Below are 25,777 nucleotides of genomic sequence, written 5' to 3' on the forward strand. Positions count from 1 at the left end.
CGGTGATGCGGTTCGGCAAGGCATTGATAGTTATTTCGGAGTGAATGAGGGCACGGCTGCGAGTAGGTCTATTGAATGGGATGCAATGAAAGTGGTGGTGAGAGGGGTGTGTTTGGGTAGGTTCTCGAATGCTCGTACGACTGTGCTGAATGACCTAATGAAAGCGGAAGAAACTTTGAGGGACTTGGAGCGCCGCAGGCCGGCTAGGCCAGGTCTACAGGCCCAGTTGTTGGAGGCGAAGGAAGTGGTTGCCACCGAGATGGAACGTTTGAGGTGCTACGATTATAGGCAGTACATCATCAGGGCACACGCAGAAAGGGACAAGGTGGGTACCCTCTTGGCCAGATTAGCTAACCCGGAACTTAGGGGCTGCCCGATTCTCGGCATTAATAATGCGCAGGGAGAGATGGTGTACTCCCAGGCAGCGGTATTGGAACGATTTAGGGGGTATTATGAGGAACTATACCGGAGTCAGCTGGGAGTGGGGGTTCAGGACATCGCGGAATACCTGGGGGAGAGGCAGCTCCCGGTCCTGGACGAGGACGACGTGAGGGAGCTGGGTAGCCCGATCACGCTCACGGAAATACGGCTGGCCATCAAACATATGGCCCGCAACAAGACGCCCGGGGTGGACGGACTGCCAATTGAATTCTATCAACAATATGTGGATAGCTTGGCGCCCAGGCTGCTGGAGGTGTATACGGAAGCCTTCGAGACGGGGGCATTGCCTGGGTCCATGCGGGAGGCCTTGATTGTACCGCTCCTTAAGCCTGGCCGGGATGCCGCGGATGTGAGGTCTTATCGCCCGCTGTCCATGCTGACGGTGGATTATAAGATCCTGAGCCGAATCCTGGCCACCAGGCTGGCCCCGCACATGACGGGTCTGGTACACAGGGATCAGGCCGGGTTTATACCCACGAGGAGCACAGCGCTAAACATCCGCCGCCTGGTGGGAATAATGGACGCCATCTTGGACAGGGAGGGAGCATAGGCGGTTCTGTCCGTGGACATCGAGAAGGCCTTTGATAGCTTGGAATGGCCTTTCCTGGATGGAGTGCTAGAGAGGTTTGGCATGGGTGAGGGGTTTCGGAGGTGGACGAGGGTCTTATATACCTCGGCGACGGCGAGAGTACGATTGGGCGGCCTGGTGTCTGCGGCGTACCCAGTGGGCAGGGGAACACGACAGGGATGTTCTCTCTCCCCCCTATTGTTTGCCCTGGCGATGGAACCCTTGGCGGTCCATGCGAGATCAGGTGACCGATACACGGGGATAGCTAGTGGCGGGCAGTGGCAATTTATATCGCTATACGCGGATGACTTGCTCCTGTACCTAGCTGACACCTCGGAGGCATTGGTTGGAGCGATGGATCTGCTGTCTGAGTTCGGCCGGCTGTCGGGCCTTAAGGTCAATTGGGCGAAGACCTGTGTGTTTCCGCTACGAGCGGGATCGCCAGCCCCTAGCAGCGATTTGGGTGTAGTATGGGAACCCTCTTGCATCACCTATTTGGGTGTCCGCATCTACCACGCGGCTGCGGACCTATTGGAGGGCAACATTGGCCGCTGTGTCCGGGCGCTGCGGGGCAGCTTGTCTTTCTGGTCGACCCTCCCGCTGTCGGTCCTGGGAAGGATAGCACTGTTGAAAATGGTGGCGCTCCCCCGCTTCCTCTATTATTTCCGAACGCTGCCTGTCTGGATTCCCCAGGGGGTGTTTAGAGAACTGCGGTCAATGATAATTGGCTTTCTCTGGGGGCATGGCCGCCGTAGAGTAGCCCTGAGCACGCTACTTCGCCCCAAGCTGGAAGGGGCATGGCTGTGCCCGACCTCGAGCTGTATTATCTTGCAGCGCAGTTGCAGGTCCTCACACAGAACGTGGCTAGGGTGTTCCGGGGCCCGGAGGAGGACCGGGATCGGGGAATGCAACGCCACGTGCTGTCCTACATCATCATGCAGCAGCGGCTCGAGTTACGGGCCCTCACCATGGAAGAGCGGACGCTCCGGCTGTGCTGGCAACGGAGCCTTCGGAGAGCGAGGGCGTCGCGGCCTTATGCCCCGGAGATCCCGATCGGGATGTTGACGGCATTGCCGCACGGAGGAGATTGGTCCCCGTTGCTGGATTGGGAGGAGGTGGGACTGCAGGTGGTGGGCGACTTGTACATAGATGGGGCTTTGGCGCCGTTCGAAGTGCTCCGGGCCCAGTTCGGGCTGCCATACAAAAGCACTGGAGAGAGGGGCTCCTGGAACCCACGACGACTATGGCGTGCCAATATGTGGTGATGGCGGCTGGTACGTTCAAAGCTGTGACGTGCCTCCATAATAGGATGCTGAACGAGGGGTTGGAACCTCTCCAAGGGCTCAAGGCTAAATGGGAGGTGAGCGTCGGCCGGCCCATACCGGATACGGCATGGGGTCACATCCTGCGACGCACGTGGAAGGGCACTAGAAACGCGCGTTTTCAGCAGGTGCATTTCTATGTGCTCCACAGGGCCTACTTAACTCCTGAGAAATTACAGCGGTACTTTCAGGTGCCGGATGCCTGTTGCCCGCGGTGCTCGTCCCAGGGAGCGGACATGGACCACTTGTTTTGGGGGTGCCCACAACTGGGGACCTATTGGGCGGAGGTAGGGGAACTTCTGAATGAAGTGACTGACAGAGAGGTGGAATTCGACATGGCGGCGTGCCTATTGCTCTGGTTCCCGCATACTAAGCACACCAGGGTGACAAGCAAATTCATAGACCTGGGCCTGATATTGGCACAGAGGGAAATATCGTGGCATTGGAAGTCCAGGGGGGGACCCTCACTGCGTAGATGGAAGAATGAGCTGCTGCGGTGGTCTGACTGCGAGAGTGTGCTCCGGATGAAGCAAGCTGTAAAGTTGGGGAATGAGAAGGCATTGGATGCGGCGCGTGCATGGGAGTTAGTGGTACAGGCTATGCGTGATTCTTCGGTAGAGGATGAGGATGGTGAGGACTGAGCCGCTGGACACCGCGGGGCGAACACAGAAGTATAGCACCACGCACTGTAGTGGACCCATCCAATTCGACAGGACGAGGCACACACCTTAGCAGTTGCCGGGGGAGGGGGGGCTTTGGGGGGGTTGGTTGTTGGGGGTTTGGGGAGGGCCGGAAGCCATTAGATGGTCGCGTGTTAGGGCCTTGGATCTACTGGGACGGTGGTCACTATGTGGAGGGTAGAATGGCTGGGCAGAGCGGCCGGGTGTGCCGACCCATGGCGCCTAGGGCAGGTCCCGACAAGGGCGACATCACTGACTATCACTGGGATGGCTGACGGGAATGTTGTTGTGGGTGGGGGGGTAAAAGCGGATACGCAAAACGATCTTTCAACCAGGGTCCCTATGGGACGTACACTGTGATGTGTTCCTCTTGAGCGATCTAATATGCCGCCCGGCCTCCGGGATGCGGGCTGAATGGCTGTGTACGACTGGGAATTCTTGTTGGACGGGGGGATCTCACAAGTGTACTGGCTGATTAATTGTATCCTGTGGTTTATAACTCTGCAATAAAAATATATTTAAAAAAAAAAAAACATCATCCCTAAGAGTGATTTGAATGTACGGACTGATAAACTCTTCTTTGAGGCCACTGACGCAGCCAGAGAGACAAGCTTGTGTTTCCTCTCCTGAGATGGGAATGCCTTCACATTTACCGTATCCAACGTTGCCCCGAGAAAGGTAATGACCCGGGAGGGTTGCAAAGTCGATTTCTCGTGGTTGAGTGTCAAACCCAGATGCCTGAAGAGATTCAGACAGGCGTTGGAGGATGCAGTTGCGTCTGCTAGAGATGGTGCCTTTACCAGCCAGTCGCCCAAATATGGGAAGACTTGGTGTCCATGCTGCCTGAGGAAAGCTGCAACCGGGGAGAGGCATTTGGTGAAAATCCTGGGCGCAGACTTGAGGCCAAACAGTAGGACACAGAATTGGTAGTGTTGACCTGCCACTGCAAATCTGAGGAACTTCCTGTGCCGTTTGTGGATAGGGATGTGAAAGTACGCGTCTTGTAGATCTAACAACATCATGAAATCCCCCTCCTCCAAGAGTCCCAAGATCTCCTGTATCGTTACCATGCGAAACGATTGACTCTTCAAGAATGCGTTGAGTGCCCTGAGATCCAATATGGGCCTCCATTTCTTCTACTTTTGGATCAGGAAGAAGCGGGAGTAAAATCCCTTTCCTTTGGGAGCCGATGGTACTCGCTCTATTGCTCCTTTTTTCAACATAGTGGAGATTTCTTGAAGGAGCAATTGCATGTTGCTGTGGTGCATTATACGAGGAGGAGTTGTCGGGGGAATTGTTTTGAATTCTATGGAGTGTCCAAATTGTATCAATTGCAGCACCCATCGGTCGGTTGGAATTGCTTTCCAGTTGGAGGTAGTTGATTAGATTTCCTCCAATTTTGAAAGAATGAGATGGTGAAGGGACTGGCTGCTGGAAAAAGTCATTGGCGTCCGCCAGTGGTTTTCTTTTGATTCATCCCTCTATAGTTGGATTTTCCATAAGAGGTCTGCCGACGCTGCTGCTGTCGTGACTGGAATTGTGACCGGCCTTTATTATAGGAATAGGAGGACCTGTTTTGATAGTTTCCTCTGTAGGAGGACTGACCTCTGCCCCCTTGAAAGGACTGATTTCTGAATTGAAGTGTGCCCAGTGCTCTTGCCGTATCCGTATCCTTTTTTATCGATTGCAGGGCCTCAATTTTCTCCCCAAACAGGTGTTGTCCGTCGTAAGGCATGTCGAGGACTTTAGCTTGTACCTCCTGCCTAAATGAGGTAGCCTTGAGCCACCCCTGCCTCCGCAATGCTGCTGCCCCAGCCAGCTGTCTAAAACCAGTCATTGCTATATCCATAGCACAGTCAATCAGTTCAGAAGCCAATGTTTGGCCCTCTTTGAGTAGGGATTGAACCTCTTCTTTCGTGTCGTCTGGCAGTTCAGAGAGATACGGAGCAATGTCAGCCCACAACTGCCTGTTATATCTTCCTAACAGCGCAATTGAGTTTGCCACTTTCACTGTCATGGCTGAGGTGGTAGAGAACAGTTTTCCAATGCTGTCCAGCTTCCTACCCTCCTTATCTGGTGGAGCCGTCACCTGCGAGGACAGGTTCCTAGCATTTTTCTGTGCCGCCAGAGTGACCACCGAATCCGGCTTGGGTTGACCTGTAAGGCAAGCTGGTGCCGTTGATGGGGCCTTGTACTTCTTATCCAGTCTCGGCTCAACCACCGATACGGAGGCCGGTGTTTGCATTATTTGTAGACCCTGCTCCCATATGTGGTCGATAATGGGAATGGACCTGGTTGTCTTCTTAATCGGGTCCTTAAAATCATTAAGAAAACAGTCAGTTTCATGAGATTCCATAGTCATATGGAAACTTTTAGCCGCTCTTTCAACTAGATTGTGGAAGCCTCCTATGTCTGCAGGAGCAGAGTCTGAGCTTGAAGGTTCAGGCGAGACTGGGGAAGAAGCTATATAGTCCACATCATTCCCATGATCAGATTGGACTTCCCCCTCTTCTTGTTCCACCTACTCATCGTCCGATGACGGAAGATCTTGTACTGGTTCCCTTTCCTGATGGCACACAAAGGGCGGTGGTCTAGCACGTGGAGACGCAGTCACCCTAGTTGTTGATGGCACCGGTCCCGCTGCCTGTGGGGTGGAAGATTCTGGAAACCTTTGTTTGTAGTCCTGCATCAAATACCTTAAGTCTGATACTATGGACGCTGGTAGACATACCATTGGTGTGATGTGTCTGGACCTGTGATTGAACAGAATGTTCTTGAGTAAATTCCACGTCATTGAGCTCATCATAAGCGCTTTGGCACTTTACCACCAGGTGAGATGGACTCGTAGCCTGCATGTCCTGTTCCTCATCTGAGTCTTTATCCTGTAGAAGACGAGATGGTGGCAATCTTTGCACCCTACTCGGAGACGTTAAGTCCGGTGTAAGCGCCTTCTTGACATTCTTTACTCTTTGAGAGGATTGCTGTAGACCATCCTCATCCATCAAAATCGGAACCGACGACTGTAAGGTAGTCGACGGCATAGAAACCACACTCCCCGTCGACGGAGGAATCATCTCCGACTGCTTCCACTGTATAGTCGACGATGTTGTCGTCGGTGCCCTCGTCGACGATGACTGCACCGATGTAACTTTCGTCGACAGTGCCGCCGTCGACGGTGTCTTCATCGTCGTTGACGGTACACCTGTCGACGAGAGGATCCTAGTCGACGGCAAAGGCATCGACGTCCTTGGCTTAGTCGTCGAGATCTTAAGCGTCGACTGTTTTTTATGTTTTTTTATGAGGATAATCGACAACAGTTTTACCCGCCGACGATGGAGTAGTCTTGGTCGACGATGAAAATGCCGATGACGCCGTCGTCGTTGACACTGTCGTCGAAGTGGAGACATGGACAGGAGACAGTCTTCTTATGCGCTGACGATAGCGTCGACTATGTAGTCGTCGACGACGGCGCTGGCTTCCTGGAGGCAGGAACTTCTCTGTCAGACACTGAAGATTTTGCCTCTGAAGACTTTTTAGCAGTCTTTTTAGGAGGAGCGTCTGAAGGGCTAGGGTAAGTAACCCTTGGCCTCTTCAAGGATAATTTAGAGGAGACCGAAGCAATCTCACCGTCCTCTGAAGACTCCAAGTTGTCCCTGGTCTTAAGTTTGTTCAGCCAGATCAAAAGTCGTCCCTCTGTCCTTAAGCATTTTTGTAGAGAATGTTCTACAAATCTTGCATTCCTTTGGCGAATGGTCCGGATACAGACAGTAAAGACAAGTCTTGTGCTGGTCCTCAATATGTAATCTCTTTTTATTACAAGAGGCACAAGCTCTGAAGAGGCCCCTCTTCTGTGTGTCAGCCATAGTCAGATTTTGCTGAAAGTAGTTCAAAATAGTGAAGAAAGAAGCTTAAAACAAGCAAACCTTAGGAGAACTCTGGTGGAGACTCCCTAGCACAACGTGCGGTAGAAAATCTGAGAGACTGAGGCTCCTGACAGGAAGGTTCTAGAGGGAGATGTTATCTGATTGGCTCTCTTCTAGAGTTTGGTCCTTTTTACAAAAGGACATAGATAGGCTACTAAGGTGGGACCCTTAGGCCTACTTCTCTCTATGTATGTCTATAGGACATTGCTTTTCTATATACCAGAGACTCCAGTCTCGACAACTGGGAATGATTCAGGCATGTGAATCTATGAAAGACACCCCTAATACTGGATAATAAACATCTATGCATACCACAGACACAGAAATTCCTTGATCAAACTTACAAAAAAATACTTTAAACCATTTAAGAAACAAGTCAGCCCTCCAAACTAGCGTGAGAGAAAGGACAACTAAAGTGGAGAATGATCACCTCCATTACGGGAAGGTGCAAGTCCACCATTTTGGCGTGGGATAGACGTTTAGTCTGCTGGCTTTCATGTTGTTCACGCTAGCCATCTGTTTTGCCATAATACCCTTGTTTGAGAGCCCAGATCCATACTGGTTTACCTAGACACAACACGACAGTTTCACTGTGTTTGAATACATAAAACAAAGCTGGGATGTGGCCTGTATAGATGCAATCCTCATTCCTTCACAATCTAGGAGCATGACCTCCAGGACAACATAAAATGGCAGGAAGTGGGAGCTTACACGACCTCTGGTGACACATGCACCTCTGGTGACACATGCATCCCACTGACAGGGGATATTCGTACTACTATTCGTACTACTCCCATGCCCACAAGACGTATGCGAGGCTAGACCATCTCCTGGTCACAACTCCGGTACGGGCTTTGGTCTCTACGTCGGACTTGGGAGTCCTGTCCTTATCAGACCATGCCCCGGTCTCCGCCACTTTGTGTCTACCGCCGACACCTTGCTACACAGGAAGGCAGTGGTGGACTACATCGAGGGAGCGATCCGGGAGTGCTTGTCCCACAACGATAACCCTGACACCACCTTAGCAACGCAGTGGGCAGCCTTGAAGGCAGTCCTTAGGGGGGAATTTTTGGAAATCTCCTCTGCTGAAAATAAAGGACAGGCCAAGAGGGATGAACTCACCCAGCGGGTCCGCGAGCTCGAACAGATGCACCGCAGGACAGGGGCCCCCAGAATATGGAGGCAGCTTAAGGAGGCGAGGAAACTCCTGGCGGCCCTAGATTTGGACCGCGCGGAGTACACTGTACTACGCCTGCGCCACACATACTACACAGGTGGGGACCGCTGTGGCAGACTGCTGGCCAACAGGCTCCTGGTGGCACATCAGAGTCAGCTAGTGAAAGAGATCTGACCCCACAGGTACAGTAGCGACGGAAGACGCCCATATAGCTGAAACGTTCCGCAGATTTTACGCGGATCTATATGCCGGAGACCCGCCGGATGTAACGGCGACGTCCACATACTTGGACTCGGTCACCCTGCCCTCCCTGGACCCCTTGCAGGCGGAGCACCTAGATAGGGAAATCCGAATAGGGGAAGTAATTTCCATCATCGCCAGGCTCAAGCATGGCAAGGCACCGGGACCGGACGGGTATACCTCCCTTTTTTTTTAAAAACGTTCTGCACGACACTAGCCCCGATTCTCACCCGCCTTTTTAACTCGTTCACTGCTCCGGGAGCTATTCCACCTGACCTCCTGCGGGCCTCACTCACTTATCCCCAAACCCGGGAAAGACCGGAAGCACTGCGGCTCTTACAGGCCGATATCCCTCTTGAATGTGGATTTAAAACTGTACACAGGGATCCTTGCGGCCCGACTAGCTCCCCACCTACCGGGTCTTATAGATCCGGACCAGGCGGGATTTGTTCCAGGGAGGCAGACGGTTGACAACACCAAGAGGATCGTTCACCTCTTGGAGAAGGCCTCTCGGATTCCGGGAGAGAGAATGATGCTGGCGGTGGACGCTGAAAAGGCGTTTGACTAGGTGCACTGGCCTTATCTTGAGCAGGTCTTGATAAAGGCAGGCATAGGAGACAAGTTCCGCTCCATGATCCTTAATTGCTACAGATTACCGACTGCGGTGGTGCGAGTGAATGGTTATAGTTCGAGGAGCTTCATTATCCAGAGGGGTACCAGGCAGGGATGCCCTCTACCACAACTGCTCTTCGCCCTCTATATGGAACCATTCGCCCAACGGGTGCGTAACAATCCAGCAGCGACGGGGGTACGGTTCGGAGGCTTTACGGACACCATAAGCCTCTACGTGGATGACGTCATACTATCGCTAGACAAGCCCCGGACGGCCCTGCTGGCTTGCATCGAGGAGCTGGGCTCCTTTAGTGCAGTCGCGGGTTTTAAAATGAATATGGGGAAATCTGTGGCTCTGGACATCTCCCTTACCCCAGCCACGAGAGCTCACCTACAAGGCCAATTCCCCATGCTCTGGTCATCGAGTTGGTGCCTTACCTGGGGATCCAGCTGGCCCCCACCTTGCCAGCCATGGTGACTGCTAACTACACCGCACTGGGCAAGAAGATCCGGGAGGAACTAGGGCGATGGAATCGCGGCACTCTTTCCTGGTTAGGCAGAATAGATGCTGTCAAAATGACGGTCCTACCCCAGGTTCTTTACCTGTTCCGGGCCTTGCCGCTCCAGCCACTGGTCGGGTGAATCTCACAGCTCCAGGCAGACCTCTCGTGCTTTATCTGGCAAGGCAAGAAGCCCAGAATGCACAGGGCTCTCTCCATGTTAGCCCCAGAGGAAGGAGGGCTAGGAATACCGGATCTTCGTAAGTACTTCCAAGCAGCACAATTACGCTATCTGGTAGAATGGAGCAGGTGGGAGCCAGATAAGCACTGGCTCTTCCAGGATCAGGCAGTGGCAGGCCGACCCCTGCAGGAAGTCCCGTTTCTACACCGGCCTCACCGGCCCGCGAATCTGTATGCCTCCTTTGTCACCACAGTACCCCTGCGGGTCTGGGACGCCACCAACCTCGCACATAATCTCACCACGTTCCAGTCACCACTTACACCGCTGGTGGACAACCCGGACTTTACTCCGGGGATGGAAAGGGGGGCCTTTACCCACTGGCGAGAGGCCGGGTGTCGGGCCTTATGCCATATGTAAGGCCCAGAAGGAGTCATCCCCTTCCCGCACTTTCGACAGGAATTTTCATTCCCTGAATCTGAAAGACTCCGCTATATGCAGGCTCGCCACTGGGCACTACACCCACAGGTACGGGAGTCAGCCGATAGACAACTCCTCCCATACGAGAAATGGCTTCCGACACGTAAATCAGACTAGAAATTGATCACAGATCTCTATAGGCTACTGGGGGGAACACCAGGAGCTGACAAACTTACCTGGTACGCCATCGGGCAGGCCGTGAGGTGAACGGCGGCACTTTGCAGACGGGGAGAACCTTGCAGAACCACAGCCCCCAGCAGCCTCAGGGGCGGCGCGCCCGTGACGCGCCTGGAGCGCCCGGAGGCGCGAGATAAACGCTGACCTCCCGTGAGCCCAGGGGGGAACACCAGGAGCTGACCCCCTCAGTGCATGGCGAACCCGGTGGAACTGGAAACGGGGAAGTAGCTGAGCTCCAGCACCCTCTTTAGGTTTGAGGTCTTCCCATGTGCAGGCCTTCTCGGCCAGGAATAAATCTCCCATTTTGTTGACATTCAATTCCGATAAAACCCCTATCACCGCTCTCTCTGTGCAGGGTCCAGCCACGTACACCACGCCAGTTCAGCCTCTGGGGCATATAGCAGTGAACAAGCCTGAACGTCCATGAGGTGATACCATAGGTGTATTACCCTATTCATTTAGTCCAGAATGCTCGTACGCCGGTCTCTGGGTCGGGACAGTAGGGCCGGTAAAGGAGCCGGAGCTGCTACAAGTGTTTCAAATCTCAGATGTGGCGCATCGGTAGGGCCGTGTATCCAGCCATATGCATGCGCCCCTTGTGCAGCACGATAGTATAATTCCAGGTCTGGGGCGTTAAGTCCTCCATCCGTACATGACCGTACAAGGATACTCCAAGCCACTCTAGGCTGTTTTCAAGCCCATATCAATCGGAGCACAAGTGCGTGAAGCTGTCGGAAGAATGCGCCTGACAGGACCATAGGGATGTTGCTAAACAAAAATAAAAAGCGAGGTAGCACAATCATTTTAAGCAGTGATATGCGTCCCATCAGTGACAATGGCAGTGCAATCAATTTGTCTACATCGTCCTCCAATCTAGAGACAGCGACGCCATAGTTTTCTCTGAGTACAGTTTCTGAATCAGTGTGCAACTTAATGCCTAGGTAACGTACCGGTTCAGTAGTCCACTGTATGGGATAGTCCGAATCCACCCTCCGAGTTGCAGGGGTGAAGGGAACATTATTATCTTCCCCAATTCACGTGGATCCCAGACAGTGAGCTGAAAAAACTACTTCCCGTAGCACCGCAGAGAGATTGTCTTCTGGGTGTCTCACATATAATAAGGTGTCATCTGCATATGTGGACACTATCAATTGATAAGTAGGGAACCCAATGCCACGATGACTATGGTATTCTCGCAACGCACATGCCAGTGGCTCTGCAACCAAGGCATACAAAAGGGGGGATAGTGGGCAGCCCTGTCTGGTACCACGCTCCACTGCAAAGTGTTCAGTAGTAAGGGAACCTATACGGACCCTCGCCACAGGTGAATTGTGTAGAGTATCTATAAGTTGTATAAAGAGGTCACCCACACCCATGCGCCGCAAGACTAACCGAAGGAAAGGCCATTCTACAGAATCAAAAGCCTTTTCCATATCTAGGAAAACGGCAACTGCAGGGACATCTTGCTTCATGTGTTGAAAGGCCGCAAATACTGTTCGTATGTTGTAAGTGAGATTACGATTGGGTACGAAGCCTGCCTGTTCAGGGGCTACCAGTTTTGGAATCAGTGGACTTAGGCGATAGGCAATAATCTTAGCGAAGATCTTTGCGTCCACCTTGAATAGCGACAGCGGCCTGTAAGAGGCGCATTCATCAAGGGATTTACCGGGCTTAAGGATAGCTACAATGACGGCTTCCCTCATAGTCTATGGCATCAGTGCCTCTTCCGCCATCTCCGCCACCAGCATCAGCAATTTAGGTATCAGGAGCTCAGAAAACACCTTATAAAAGGAAGCAGGAAATCCATCACTTCCAGGAGCACTCCCAGCTTTCATGGAGGAAAGCGCTCATACCACTTCCTCCCTCTCAAATGGTCTCACTAGAAACTCATGGTGCGTGTTATTCCGGGTAGCTGTATGTGCGTGAAGTAGTCTAGTATACGTTCCTCCGAGGTCTGTCCCCGCGATGTGTATAGCGCTTCGTAGTAATCTCTATATCGTGCCGCTACTTGTGCGTCGGTCAGCACCTCGCCAGTGCTATCATCCTTCATCGAGGGCACCATGGCGCCCTGCCTGCATTGTTTCGCCATTCGCGCCGGGACTGTGCCCGGGCGCTCTCCTTCCCCATATGACTTGGCTATGCTATATTTCCCTAGGTGTTTTATCTCAGCATCAGCTTCCTCCTGGTATTCACGGAGCGTCTGAGCCATCTCTCTAACAAGTTCAGGCCCAGGGTTGTGTATTCTTCGCTTCTCAAGATCTTTAAGTTTAGCTTCTAGTAAGGAGAGTCGGGATCTAATCGATTTTAGAACCCCTGCATGCTTGGCTATGGCCAGTCCGCACATATAAGCTTTAAAGGCCTCCCACACTGAAAAAGGATTCAAGTGAGCAAACGTCCGCATCTAGCAGCGAATACGGTGGCAGATGCCAGCTAAAAGGTGGTGGGCGGTTCGTCAACGCTCTGAACTTAACTAGAACAGGTGAGTGATCCGAGTACGTGCGGGGAAGTATCAGGCACGAAAGCACCGAAGATAGAATGGAGGTAGGAAACCGCCAATAATATATCCGCGTGTGTATGTTATGCTGCGCAGAATAATGCGTGTATCCTCCCTGTACCATGCTCCTAGTTCGCCACACATCCTGTAAACCCAGCCTAATCATCTCCGTATCAAGGGCGCTTGCCGAGCTAGTCGGTCGTCGCGCCGGGCCATCTGATCTATCCAGGTCAGGGTGCCTTACCATATTAAAATCTTCCCCTCAGAGCACCTGTTCCCCGCAATGTTCCCTTATAGTAGAGGCTAGATTCAAATAAAAAGGACAGTCATAATTCGGACAATACGAGTTGACTACATGAAAGGACATTCCCTTCCCCTCACATTTTGATATAATGTACCTCCCCTCAGCGTCTGTAATAACAGGTGTCATTGTCACATTAGCCTTTGGGTTAACCCAATTGAGTACCCCCGAGCGTGCGATGTGTACCCTGCAGCATGTATGTGTCTGTGTAATCCCCTATATGACAATGTAGGGCTGTCAGGGCGCAAATGAGTCTCCTGTGGGAGCGCGATATCAACAGAGTGACTCAATAAATACTGTATAACTTTCCTAACTTTTCTATGGTCGTTAAGACCGCAAACATTCCAGGTAACCAGCGTAACAGTGTCCCTATCTTGTGTCAGACGAATCTCTTCAGGTGGCATCTGGCATGTGGGGAACCAATAGTGCCATCCTACTTGCGAAAGCGGTAGTCCAGTATACTGTGCGCACAACAACAAAACTCCAGACATCTCATAACATTTATCAAACCCCCGCACCCACCCCCATTAGCCATTCATTAACTAGCATCCCCCAGTGAAGAGCAACCCCCTAGTCCCCTACCCGCTCTCGCCTGCCCAGACCCAACATGGCCGCGCCCCAGCTTCACCCCCGAACCGCCCCCCCACCTCTCCCCCAACAACACATTCAGTCCCCCAAAAATAACTCAAACAGTCAAAAAGTAAACTACCAATCACAAAGCAATCAAAGGGAAAAAGAAATCTCCGCCCCAGGTACACTCCCAGTCCCCAAATTTCAATACAATCGTGGTATACACGCAAGGGCGTAGGTAGCGAGTACTCTGCTATTCTAAAACTATAACAGGTAAAAGAAGGTGCCGCTGTCCCTTCGCCCTCTCCCGCCTCCCAGCGACATCTTAGGTCTCAGCACAAGTCCCCATTCCGTTAACTGTTTGTTCCATAGAGTGCAGGAATATGAATACGCAGCTCTTCGCTTGTGGCCAAGTACAGGCAATTCCCATCTCTAATCCTGTAACCTCACATTTAGTCTCAAAGCGCAAATATCTATCTCAAGACTTGTGTGCATCTGATCATCACAAAGCATCAGTCTTTGCATTTGTCCCAGTGTAGAAGTATTATACTGTCAGTAAAACAAAGCAACATATATTCAATGCCTTCCCCCCATCCCATATCAAGTCTCTCATCCCACTTACAGTTGAAGAGCCAACCCATAAACCTCATGTCGAGTGCTAGCTGTCGATTGGTATCCGTCTCAACACAGCCAGCACTGCACTGGGGGATCCATGATCAAGCCTGTAAAGGAGCTCGTCCCTCACAAGCATGAAACGCAACCCCGCCACAGCGGAGCGGGAGATCAGTCCTATTCGTCCAGTTGACTATCCTCGTCTCCGTGCGCACCCTCCTCATCCGTCGCACTCAGTTTGCGCCTGGTCCAGTCTTTCATCGCTTTTTGAAGCGCTCTCGGGTCCGTAAAGATAGTAGACTCTCCCTGTCTGTTAACCCTAAGTTTGGCAGGATACAGCATCGCATAGTCTATCCCTAATTCTCGGAGATGTCGCTTCATGGGCACAAACTGTCTTCTTGCCTCCTGTACCGGTGCAGTAAAGTCGGGAAACAAGAAAAGAACAGAGCCCTCATATTGCAGTGGTTGTTTTTCACGTGCTAGCTTCAAAGCTGTGTCCCGGTCTCTATAATTGAGCAATTTTGCAATAATTGGGCGGGGAGGCGCTCCAAGTTTAGGTCTCGGCCCCAGAGAGCGATGTGCCCTCTCCACTATGAACATAGTAGATAAAGCCTCTTCTCCCAACAGCTTCTTAAGCAAGGCCTCTACGAAATGCTCCATATTGCCCGTTTGGGTGCTTTCTGGTAGTCCCGTGATACGGATGTTACATCTCCGGGACCGCGCCTCCAAATCCTCAGTTTTATCCTGCAGGATTTGTATCACTCTGCCAAGTTGTTTATGATCGATATCTTGCGTAGTCTGCGCCTCCTCTACCTAGACTATGCGGTGCTCCAACATGTCTATGCACTCTGCATGCTTGTCGAGCCGCTTCGCCATGCAATCCATGCGGTATGTGAGGGCGTCCATTTCGGTTCCCAAGGATGAGATTCCTCCCTGCAGGTTCTTCTGCATTGCGAGCAAAAAGGTGCAGAGGTCAGGTTCAGTGACGGGCTCCCCTGTTGCAGTGCCCGCTCCACAGTCGTCCTGAGGTGGCGGAGGCTCACTAGGCTTCGAGCTCCTGCCTGTGAGTCAATTTCGGTTGAGTTTTGTCTAGCCAGCCCATCTTTACGCGGACATAGACCAAGGTGCTTGCAGTGGCTAGAGGGCTCCCCCGGGTGAGTGTCCTCACCCCGTTGTTTGTGGCCCAAGGACCATCTCCGGCCACTAACCTCACACCTCTCCTGGCTGCCAGCGGGGCACAGAGTGCGACTCCCCTCGTGTAGGCCCAAACGTCGTCGCAACCACAACAGATTATCCTGGCGCCACGTGTCTCACTGTCAAGACGGTAGGTTCCCAGTGTCCTCCCCCGAGAGCTGTAGTGCCTTCGCTAACAGGCCGAAATCAGACATTCAGCCGACATCCCGCTACCAGGTGCCCCTTGGTACCTCCCATCTGCCTCCAGGCCTCTCGTCTATCGCCACAATCGCAGTGACTCAATGCCATGAGCGCGGTCCCAAGTGCGGGGAGATGAGTCCGAGGTCTACCGCCCCCGTTGTCCCAATGCCCGTGCCAAGTGCCTCTGTCCAGGGCTATCGGTGAAGGGGGAGGTCTCAGGCCCAGTGTCTCAGAGCTCCAAGCATTCAGCACTGATTGCCCCCGAGTTTCTGTGCCGGTTGGTGGGGATGGGGAGAGGGAGGTGGAGTGGGGGGGGGGGGGGGGGGGGTATGTGCCACGCGAGCTCAGTAGTCCCACGCCTGTCCCCTCGGCTAGTCTGGTGCAGGGGGTGGGGTGGCGGGGGGCGGTAGGCGCTCCGGCACGAGCACGGGTCCAGCGTCCAAGATGGCGCCCGGTGCTCTAGTATCTCCTTCCCGCAGCGGCAGGAACGTTCTGCGCCTCACTCACCGGTGCTCGGCTCTGTCCGGAGGTCGCTCCGGCGTCTGGGGTAGGATGATGTTCCGCGCTCCCCGCCTGGACTGCCGCAGAAGCCACCAGCCTCCACAGCGCTCCGCGCCGGCCTTCACGCAGCACGGTGGAGCAGAGCTACTCTAGCTCGGACGGGAGGCAGGCTTCAGCAGAGCTCTCCGCGCGGCAGGGCCTGCTCAGATGAAGTTGTGCATCCAGTCGTCATTTCGAGTCGCAAGTGACACCAAGTCTGCTGCCTGCACTCCAAAGTATGTATCCATGCAAATTTTGTCTTTAGGACCAGTGTAGAGGAAGGATATTAAACAGGATAGTGTGGGTAGCGATGGAGCTCACAGACTAGGCAGCCATCGCCGTCGCTCGCTAGCTCCTCCCCCCTCATGCCCAGCATTTGTCTGACTGTTATAACTTGAACGTCTGTTTCCAATCCATCTTTGGGACCGAACGAATCAATTAACAAGTCATGGTGATGATACAAATAATTTTATCCGACACTACAGTTAGTCTGTTCAAATTGTATTTAAGAAAGTGCCTATCACCAATGGGAGAATCTAAAATATTCTGCGTTCCCTCCAACAAGAGGGGAGGTACCTAGGGCTGTACAAACTATCTGCTTATTGCAATCTGATATAATGAAGTGAGATAGACCTATTGAATGATGAACCATTTTAAATCTGTTTTTCTAACTTCATTATAATTCTTGCTATTAATATCAGTCTATGCTTTTTTCTTATTTAAAATACCATAAAATTGGTCTTTGTACATCTTTCTTTAAAGGTGAGCACCTCTTACACCATTCATCCTCATTCTTAAATCTTTACTAATTAAAATCGAGACAATGGACTAATACAAATATCTATGGTGCTGAAAAAAAAATTGAACAACAAGCTCATTCTACTTAACTCCATCAAAATGACGACTGGAATCAAGTAATCACTACCTACTAATGAAAGTTAGTGATGCACTACGGTTTCAAAGAGCCACAAGGTGATTCAGAGTACACCATTATAAGGTGCTTTCAATATCAGTCTGACACTTTAGTCAGGCTAAGCTAGGTTATCATCTCTTAAAAGGACTTTCTATTATTTCCTTTTTCAGGAGTGCCAGAGTTTAATTCAGATAGTTTATAAGAAATACCCAAAAGAAACACCTCTTAATAAACTAATTCGATAGTTTGTGCCTCTTGGCTTTTCTAGTTCAGTAGGCTTGGATCTGAATTATTAATTGCAAGGTCACTGGGCAGGAAAATAGGGAAAAGAAGAAATTAAGGATTCCGAATGTTCATACATGAGTGATCCTAATATATCTCTGCCATCTAACAGTCACATTCAAAATAGTGCTATAATGGCTCTTGAGTCAGTGTATACAATGTTAGTAGTTAAAACAACCTCAGCTGCTTCTGAACTACAACTCCTCTTCGGTAAAGAATATTCCAACCTAGCTATCTAAAAAAACTTTCTACCCCAATCAGAGCAAGTGTCCTAAAGTTTTCAATTAGGAAAAGGAAATCTGAACTATCAGGACTGGAACTGCTGCTGAATCTAAACTTCTGGCATTCTCACCTGAAAAGGGGTGGGAGAAAATGACAATACTGACTACAAAAGATTCAATACCACAGAACTGCATTTGTCAGATATTTTCTATAGTAATCAAATATACCAAGAACATGCTCAACACATCAGAGACTCTGGTAAGCAAAAATAAATGTAAACTGTGCATTTTCTTACCTTACACTGAACATTGGATGATATTTTAAGTGCTCTAGCGGTTGGGGAGCTAGCTGTTGATGAAAGGCATCGAACAACAGGACTTCGTCTATCAATGTCATCTGCCATTTCTTGTTTGTAAATCGGGTCCGCAAAAGAAACTCTGCGCATCTGTTGTGAATGATAAGGATTATTTACAAATGGGTTTGTTAATTCTCATTTGCGCTGCAGACTGGCACTAGAATGCTGCACAAGAGCAACAATGAAAATGCAATAAAGTAAAATATAAAGAGTCACTTATCTTCGGTACTTTGTGGATACTCCATCTACCTGCATGTTCTTCACTTCTTGAATACCTCCAGGTGGCAGACTGGATCCTAAAACTTTTTAATAGATCTCCTACTGCCAGCAGGAGGCATCACGACCCAGTCTAGCCTAGAGAAAACCCCCTGACCTGACAGCAGGGTCATAGAAGGCACTGCCCCGGAGCACTGATGACAAATGTACCTTGATGTTGCGTTACAACTTCTGGGAATGGGGAGCCCAGCAGGATTAGTGAGGAATTTACAGGTAGCTAGAATCCTCTACTGAAATATAGTTAAAGATAAGTAGCTTATTCACCTCCTATATCAATATGCAAGCAGTACCCCAAGGTGGTGGGGTTTGAGAGAAGTCCGGTAACATAGATCTTCCAAAATGGCCATCCCTGTGGACTTCAGAGTCAAGGCAATAATGGCTTGCAAGGTGTGGTCCAAAGCCCACGTTGAAGCCCAGCACATACCCAGGACAGAAATACCTCTGGACAATGCAGATGAAGTGGCCTTCCTACTGGTAAAATGGGATCAACGCCCTCAGGAAGCTCTGAGTTTAGCAGATTTTGTTGCTCAGCACACTCCAGCTGAAGAGGGTGTGCTTTAGTTTTTAGAAGCAATCTCAAAACTTTCCTGTTCAATACTTTTTATGGCCATGTAATTGTCACTTTTCTGTATCGCTTATGTGCTGTCTACCAGCGCCGGGACACTTCTGCACAGGTAGCGGTGTGTTTTACAAACTTCATGAAATGAAAACATACTTCCAAATAGTCTTGTATTTCTTGGAACCAGCCGAAGAAAAGCTAATGATTAATCCAGTATGCTCAAGTTCTGCTAATGAAACAACTGAGCCCCCCTGAGATGATCTGGGTGATGGAGTCTCACCTGCTCTTTGTTGGGGGTGAGGTGTGTAGAATGTCAGTAGATTCCCAAAAAACAGTTTGCGTAGAAAATAAACCTAACAATCAAAGCCTGCAGCTCGCCAACATGCTGGGCTGAAGTAATGGTGATCAAGAACACAGTTTTAAACGTACCACATAGATCAACTGCAAATAGGCTCAAGCTGTGAAGTCATCAAAAATGTGAGCACCAAGTTCCAAAAAGGCATAATAAAGGGAGAAGGAGAAAAACAAGTGGATCAGGCTCCTTCAGAAAACAATCATGCATTGGAAACAAATACGGACAGTGATCTGTTAAACACAGAAAAGCAAAAATGGCCAACATATAGCCCTTAACCAATTTAGATGAACACTTAGAATAGACACATTTGGCACACCCAACACCACACTACTGCAGCAGGCAGAACAAAAGGAATTCAAGGTGGCCTGTTCAACCTCCAGGCATGAAGATGAAATCTTGGATGCAGAACTTCTCTCCCACTGTGAGAGAAGGTCTGTCTGGAGCAGAAGAGGGCACAGTGACAGGCACAGGAGACCACAGTACCAGATACTCAGCGGCCAGTCGGGCACTATCATAATCTGCACACTCTCCTAGCGCAGCTTCCTCACAAAAAGGAATCATTAACAGGGACTGTGTAGTGAAGATGAAGTCCCACCTCAGGCAGAATGCATCTCCCGTGGCTCCTTGCTGGATAACCAACTCTGGACAGTATTTTGTCTCATTGGTGGAAAAAGGTCCACTTGATGAGGGCACTATATGGTACTTGGTCTCCTGTGTGGACAAAAGGTCCCCCGGTGAAGTGCACTAAAGAGCAGAGGTGGCTAGTAAGATGGCACCAAGTGAGATAATTGACCTGCAATTCAAAGGAACCTGCCAGATGGTTAACAACCAACCAAACATTGCAAGTTTGAGCCTAAGACACTACCTCAGTCCCTCCTGCCAGAGGAGACCTGAGCACACATCACCCTGCATGTTTGCATCCCCATCACAGCAGAGTTTCCTGTCAGGACCTGACTATTAACTACAGATGAGAGCAGGAACTCCTTGAGGGCCAGGAATCGCACAAAGCCTGAACTTTTTCATGTGAGACTTCTGATTTAAAGGAGACCAAAGGCTTCTGATCCCCAGTGCATCATGAGGACCATCCCCACACGCTCACCCCCGCTCACTCGCCCCCAACTAAGGGAAAGAAGTATTGGTCCGTAATATGGCCACTGCTAGCTGAGGTACTAATAGCTCTTCACGTGTTATGTGATCAGTTGCCAGTCGTCACTGCATGTTCGTGCAGACTTCAAAGAAATTAAAATGCTGTCTGTGAGGACCATCCAGTGCTGGGCCGATTGGAAGCAAATACAACTGATGTGCATGTATGTACCACAGAGCACGAGGCACTATCATGATGGACGAGGCAAGGCAGCTTACAATGTGCAGGACTGTCCGGGCCAGAAGAGCTTGGTCCTGAAACATGTGGGCCATAAACTGAATGTGATAAAACCACTGGGGAGGTGGAAAAGCTTTGAGTGAGCCTGCGTCCAGCTCCACTCGAATGAAAAGGAGATACTTTGAGGGCTGGAAGTGTGACTTGAGGAGACTGATGGGAAATCCACAGGTTAAAGAGTAGAAAGATTGTGGCCTGGAAATAGTCGAACACCAGTTTTGTCAAACCCATCTTGAGCAGCCACTGATGATCTTATGATCACACCTCTAGAAGCATGTAGATGGGTGGAAACAAAGCAAGTGATATCAGTTGGTCAAGGTGGGGACTTGTAAGACTCCGTGAAATGTCTAGGACGGTTCCTGGGGCAGAGACTGAGTCATGGTGCCACTTGCTAGTGCCAAAGGGCTTTTGTAAAGTTTCCAGATTCACTGTGGGGCCTGGAGGGATACAAGAGGTGAGGAATTTGCAAAACATCCTACCAAGAGTAGTTGTAGAAAAATATATTAAAAAAATAGGTTAATGAACTGATCTCTAATACACGTTGAGGGAATACAGAGATTCCCTGATCAGCGAAGATATGGTTGACCTACAGGCATCATGTGGGAAGACTTGAGGTGCAGAAGTTAAGCCAAATGAGAGGATCGCAAAATAATGAGTGGAACTCCCCACAACTAGCAGGTACCTTCTGAACAACTGCAGGATCAATATGCAAAAACATTCATCGTGCAATTCATGGGACACCATCTAAATTTTTAGATCAAGAGTAAAAAGAAACTGAGCCAAGGACATCTTACACTTCTTCCCTTGATGAGGAAATCATTCAGTAGGTGAAGGTGCAGAATGGGAAGGAGGTTACAGTCTTTGAGAAAAAGAAGAAAAGGAGATTGACATCCATGCCCTATCTTGATCTTCAGAACCAACTCGAGCCCCTTTCCTCAGAAGAGCAATCATTTCCTGCTAGAGAACTAACATAGTCATCCAAGTTGACTGAAAGGTTTGGGAGAAGGGCATGAGGAAAATAGTGGAAGAGCAGCGCTGATTGTCGAGCAAGGTTACACAGGACCCAGCAGTACTATCTGATGGACTGCCAGTGTACAAAGTGATGCAACACCACTCTCACACCAAAAGCTGCATGTGGGCCCTTAAGGACAGACTACACAAGGATGTCCCAATGGCTCCTGGGACAGCTACACGTTGTCGCTCTGACAGCTTGTTCGGCTGCTGCACAAGCTGCAAGAGTGGATGTGCTGAAAGGGCAGGCTGGGGGAACAGCTGCCAAACAGTAATGTTGGTGCAAAAGGCCTACAGGGGAAGCTATTTCAAAGCATCATGCCATGGCTTTTCCCTGTTTAATTGTTCCTGAGCAGTCTGCCTTGTTGCTGTAAAAGGTCATGTCCATGAGGTTTGCTTAGACATTTCCAGAGCGAAGGAACCCAAGCATGGCAATGAGGAGCTCATGGACTGCAAAAATGGCTGGGGCCATAAACTACAATGGCAAATTGCCTCCGCCCAACCACTGACTGTTACTAAGCCCGGGTAACCGCTATGTCTCCGATCTTGGATCATCAAAACTGAAACAGGACTTAGACTCCTTATCCTCATGACCTAATCATCCAAATTGAAACAGTACTTATCTCCTCAACCCCATGATAGAAAGTGAAATAGGACAACACCCCATCTCACAATTCATGGAAACACAGAGGACTACATAGTCTTTCTTTAACTCTCCTAAGGAGTCGGCCATTTTAGACTAGTCCCCCCTCATTGGCCCAAATCATAGTTTCTTCGGCTACCGACTTCCCTGCTGCACACATTAGATCAGAACCTCAGTGCATTCCCCCCCTATTTTGGCTTGACCTATCCCTGCCTGTATTTAAGAATGCCCGTATTTTAGACTGACTCAACCTCTTCCACATCCCAAATACATTAGCCCCGACTCAACACTAACCAGCCAGCTATGACGCTCTAGCCTACACTACAAGACACTCCCCTACACCACAGTTCACAACATGGAACTCACAGGCAATCGCACCTACAAAATCATTTACCCCCCCAAACTCACTAAAAATTCTGCCAAACGCTTCAAACACAACTTTTTAAAATCTCACCCAGAAACCCCCTTTGCTGACCCTTATTTTTCACTGCACAATGGGATCACGACCACTGATATTTTCTACACTAAACGTAGAGCGCAATGGAGAAAAGCCTTACTCGCGATTTCCTCCATGAGGAAATCTGCACATGGTCTAATGATTTCCATTGCACCATCACAACTCTTCAAAAGAGACAGCAACCATCACCATTTACAACAACGGAACTATTCTCACTCAGTCCACAGACCATAGTCTAAACAGATTTGATAACATATTACCCATTATTAAAGAGCATGTCTCTAATCCACCTACTTCTACCCAATTGACCCCCACTCCTAGTACCCAAGACACCACAACGCCAACCCCTTACGCCATCCTCCCATCCCCTTGCCATCAAGGCGCTCAGAGCCTTACGCCTCCCTCAATCTTTCTACCCCACCCTCCAACACACGTCTCCTCTCTTCACCTAATCCTTACATACTTCCAACTTGCACGACTAACAAACTCACCCCTTATTCAATCGGTTAGGTCCTCCGGAACAACCATACCCCCCACCCCTAGTTCCCCCCTCCTCCATCACCATCCTCCCCCCCCCCTACCTCCGCCCTGCCTCATAACGACACTTTCTCCCTCCCCCACCACAGTATTGTATCCACTAACGCACCCACAATAGAAGTCGCTCCCCCACCGGTTCCAGTTAGAGGTCACTCCCCTTCTAACAGCTCTCCCACCTTCTCTCTCTTCCCGTGCACCTTCCCGATTCCACTTGGTCACCTCATACTCCGAACCCCCACATTCCAGCCAACACCCCTGTGTTCACCAGGTGGCGTATATAAGGTCTCCCCACCACAGCCACTCAATGAACATCCCACCCCCCCTCTAATCCGCCCTTAGAACATATCCCACTTCCTATTACTCCTCCCACACCCCCTCTCCTACCAAACGCTCCCACTACCCAGTTAGCTTCAGCTGCAACTCCCCTACTTACAAACGCTACACACTCTCCTAAGTTTCCACCAAATCTTACACTAGAGCATACTACACCCTTGGACACACGTACCACACCTTCATCCACCACCAACCACTCCAGCTACCCATACATCCATGCCAAAGACGTGCCCAACCCTCTACGCATTACACCCACCTACTCTTCCCATGCCTTCATCAGATTTCACATCGAACTGAGCCAAATCTCAACTCATATCACGGTCTCCCACCCCCACCACTACCACTACCGTTCCAAACACCACTTTGGACAAGATTATGTCCACTCTTCTCCAAATTAAAGAGGAACTTCATACATTCAAAGAGTTGATTTCGAATCAACCCTGGTACCCCACACTCCCAGTACCCTTTCACCTAGCAAGCCCCCCACCCAACCTCCACTCTCACACAAACAATCATCCTTACTGGACCTTAACTCCCTCCCGTTATTCGGCCACCCGCCCTCAACGAAGCATCAATCCACTTTCGGGGTACGACATACGCTCCCTCCTACACTCTTATGATCCAACTCTCACGACCCACATAGCCACCACTCACCTTCCCATCCCTACTATCCTCCCCAACCCTCACAGGTCCTCCACACAAAACAATAGAGGTATTGTTTCCAATTTTAAAAACGTCCTTCACTCTGGACTCCTCCTCCTCCGTCACTCCCCGGCTTAAATGCACACTCCTAAATGGTAGATCTGCCCCTAGACATGCATCAGACATAGCAGACCTCATTATCGCTCTTGACCTTAACCTGACCATACTAACTGAAACCTGGTTAACTGAATCTTCCTCGCCATTCATTGACATTCTAGTACCCCCTAACTGTCTCACCATCAGATTAGATAGGACTGGCAAGACAGTAGGTGGAATCGCATGTATTCACCGGAGCAACCCCAGTTATTCGAGCCATTTCCCCAATATTCTCCTCCTGTGAACACATCTGCCTCGACAACAGCGAGGGCAATCCAGTATGCTCTCTACATATCTACCACCCACCAGGGGACAACCTCACCTTCACTGAACACTTCATGAACATGGTCACAACGAACTCTGGACGACAAAATACACAAATATTCCTTGGTGATTTCTACCTCCACTTAAACGATCACAACGACTCTGTGGTCAATAGTCTCAAAAACTTACTCATCGCTCTAGACCTCACCCAGATTTGAAACAGCCCTACTCACGACAAAGGCTCCATCCTGGATCTAATCATCTCAAAAGGCGACTCCATCCAACTAGAGTCAATCCAACCTTGTGACTGGTCTGACCACCACATTATCACATTATTCATCAATGAAGACATTAAACTTAACCCGTCTCAATTCACCAAACCAAAGGTCTGGAAAAGAGAACTGAAGAAACAATCCCAACCCATTACCTTCTCCCAGTTGGATTTTTGGTCCGCAAGCTCGATGCTTTCTTCACAATGGAACACGATGGTCTTCTCCCTCTGCTGTGACAGCGCGAGTCCACAGTGGACTCGCGCTGTCACAGCAGAGTGAGAAGACCATCGTGTTTCTTCCTCCCATCCACCGCCGCTTCCATTGTGAAGAAAGCATCGAGCTTGCGGACCAAAAATCCAAGGAGCCAACTCACTCCGCCAATTAAAAAGGGAGAAGACCCTCGTGTTCCTGTCTCCCACCCACCGCCGCTTCCATTATGAAGCAAGCACCACGCTCCCGGACTTTAAAACCAAAGGATTAAACTCAACCCCCCACGAAGGAAGAATCGAGACCTCACGACCCAGGTCTTGGACCCGTGAAGTTTCCAGACGGATCGGCAACTGCCCGACTGCAGTCCCACGTCCAACCAAGCCTCCCACGGACTTGGCAGGCGTTCGTATTGTAAACAGGCAGTGATTTAAAACAGTCCTGATGATGATCCCGGTTCATTAGGAGCCTTAGGGATCGAAACGTTGACGCTTTAAAACAGTGTTGCATGGAACTTATTGCACATATTAATCTGTATACACTGTATGTTGAGACTTGCGGAATTGATCATTTAATTCGCAAGCCACTATTGGCTCCAAAGAAATTTCTACTTGCCTGTTAAACCTTTCTCTTTGCTTACCTTTTCTCTTATTCTATGGTTTTTCTATGTTCTTGGGATAGGTACAGGATTGTGCCCTATCTAAATGTTCTTATGTGACCCCCTCC

General features: G+C 50.1%; 1 protein-coding gene across 2 annotated transcripts in view; it reads right to left on the reverse strand.

The window, feature by feature from the left end:
* RIF1 (replication timing regulatory factor 1) overlaps positions 1 to 25,777 on the reverse strand; it is a 424,226-nt gene that overhangs the window by 23,820 nt on the left and 374,629 nt on the right. For both annotated transcript variants that reach the window (XM_086957241.1, XM_086957240.1), the window contains one exon: positions 17,902 to 18,051. In XM_086957241.1, coding sequence (XP_086813367.1) covers positions 17,902 to 18,051 — 150 coding nt within the window. The remainder of the gene's footprint in view (positions 1 to 17,901; positions 18,052 to 25,777) is intronic.

Source organism: Lissotriton vulgaris, chromosome 2_1 (genome assembly GCF_964263255.1).
Source record: "Lissotriton vulgaris chromosome 2_1, aLisVul1.2, whole genome shotgun sequence".
NCBI lineage: Eukaryota > Metazoa > Chordata > Amphibia > Caudata > Salamandridae > Lissotriton > Lissotriton vulgaris.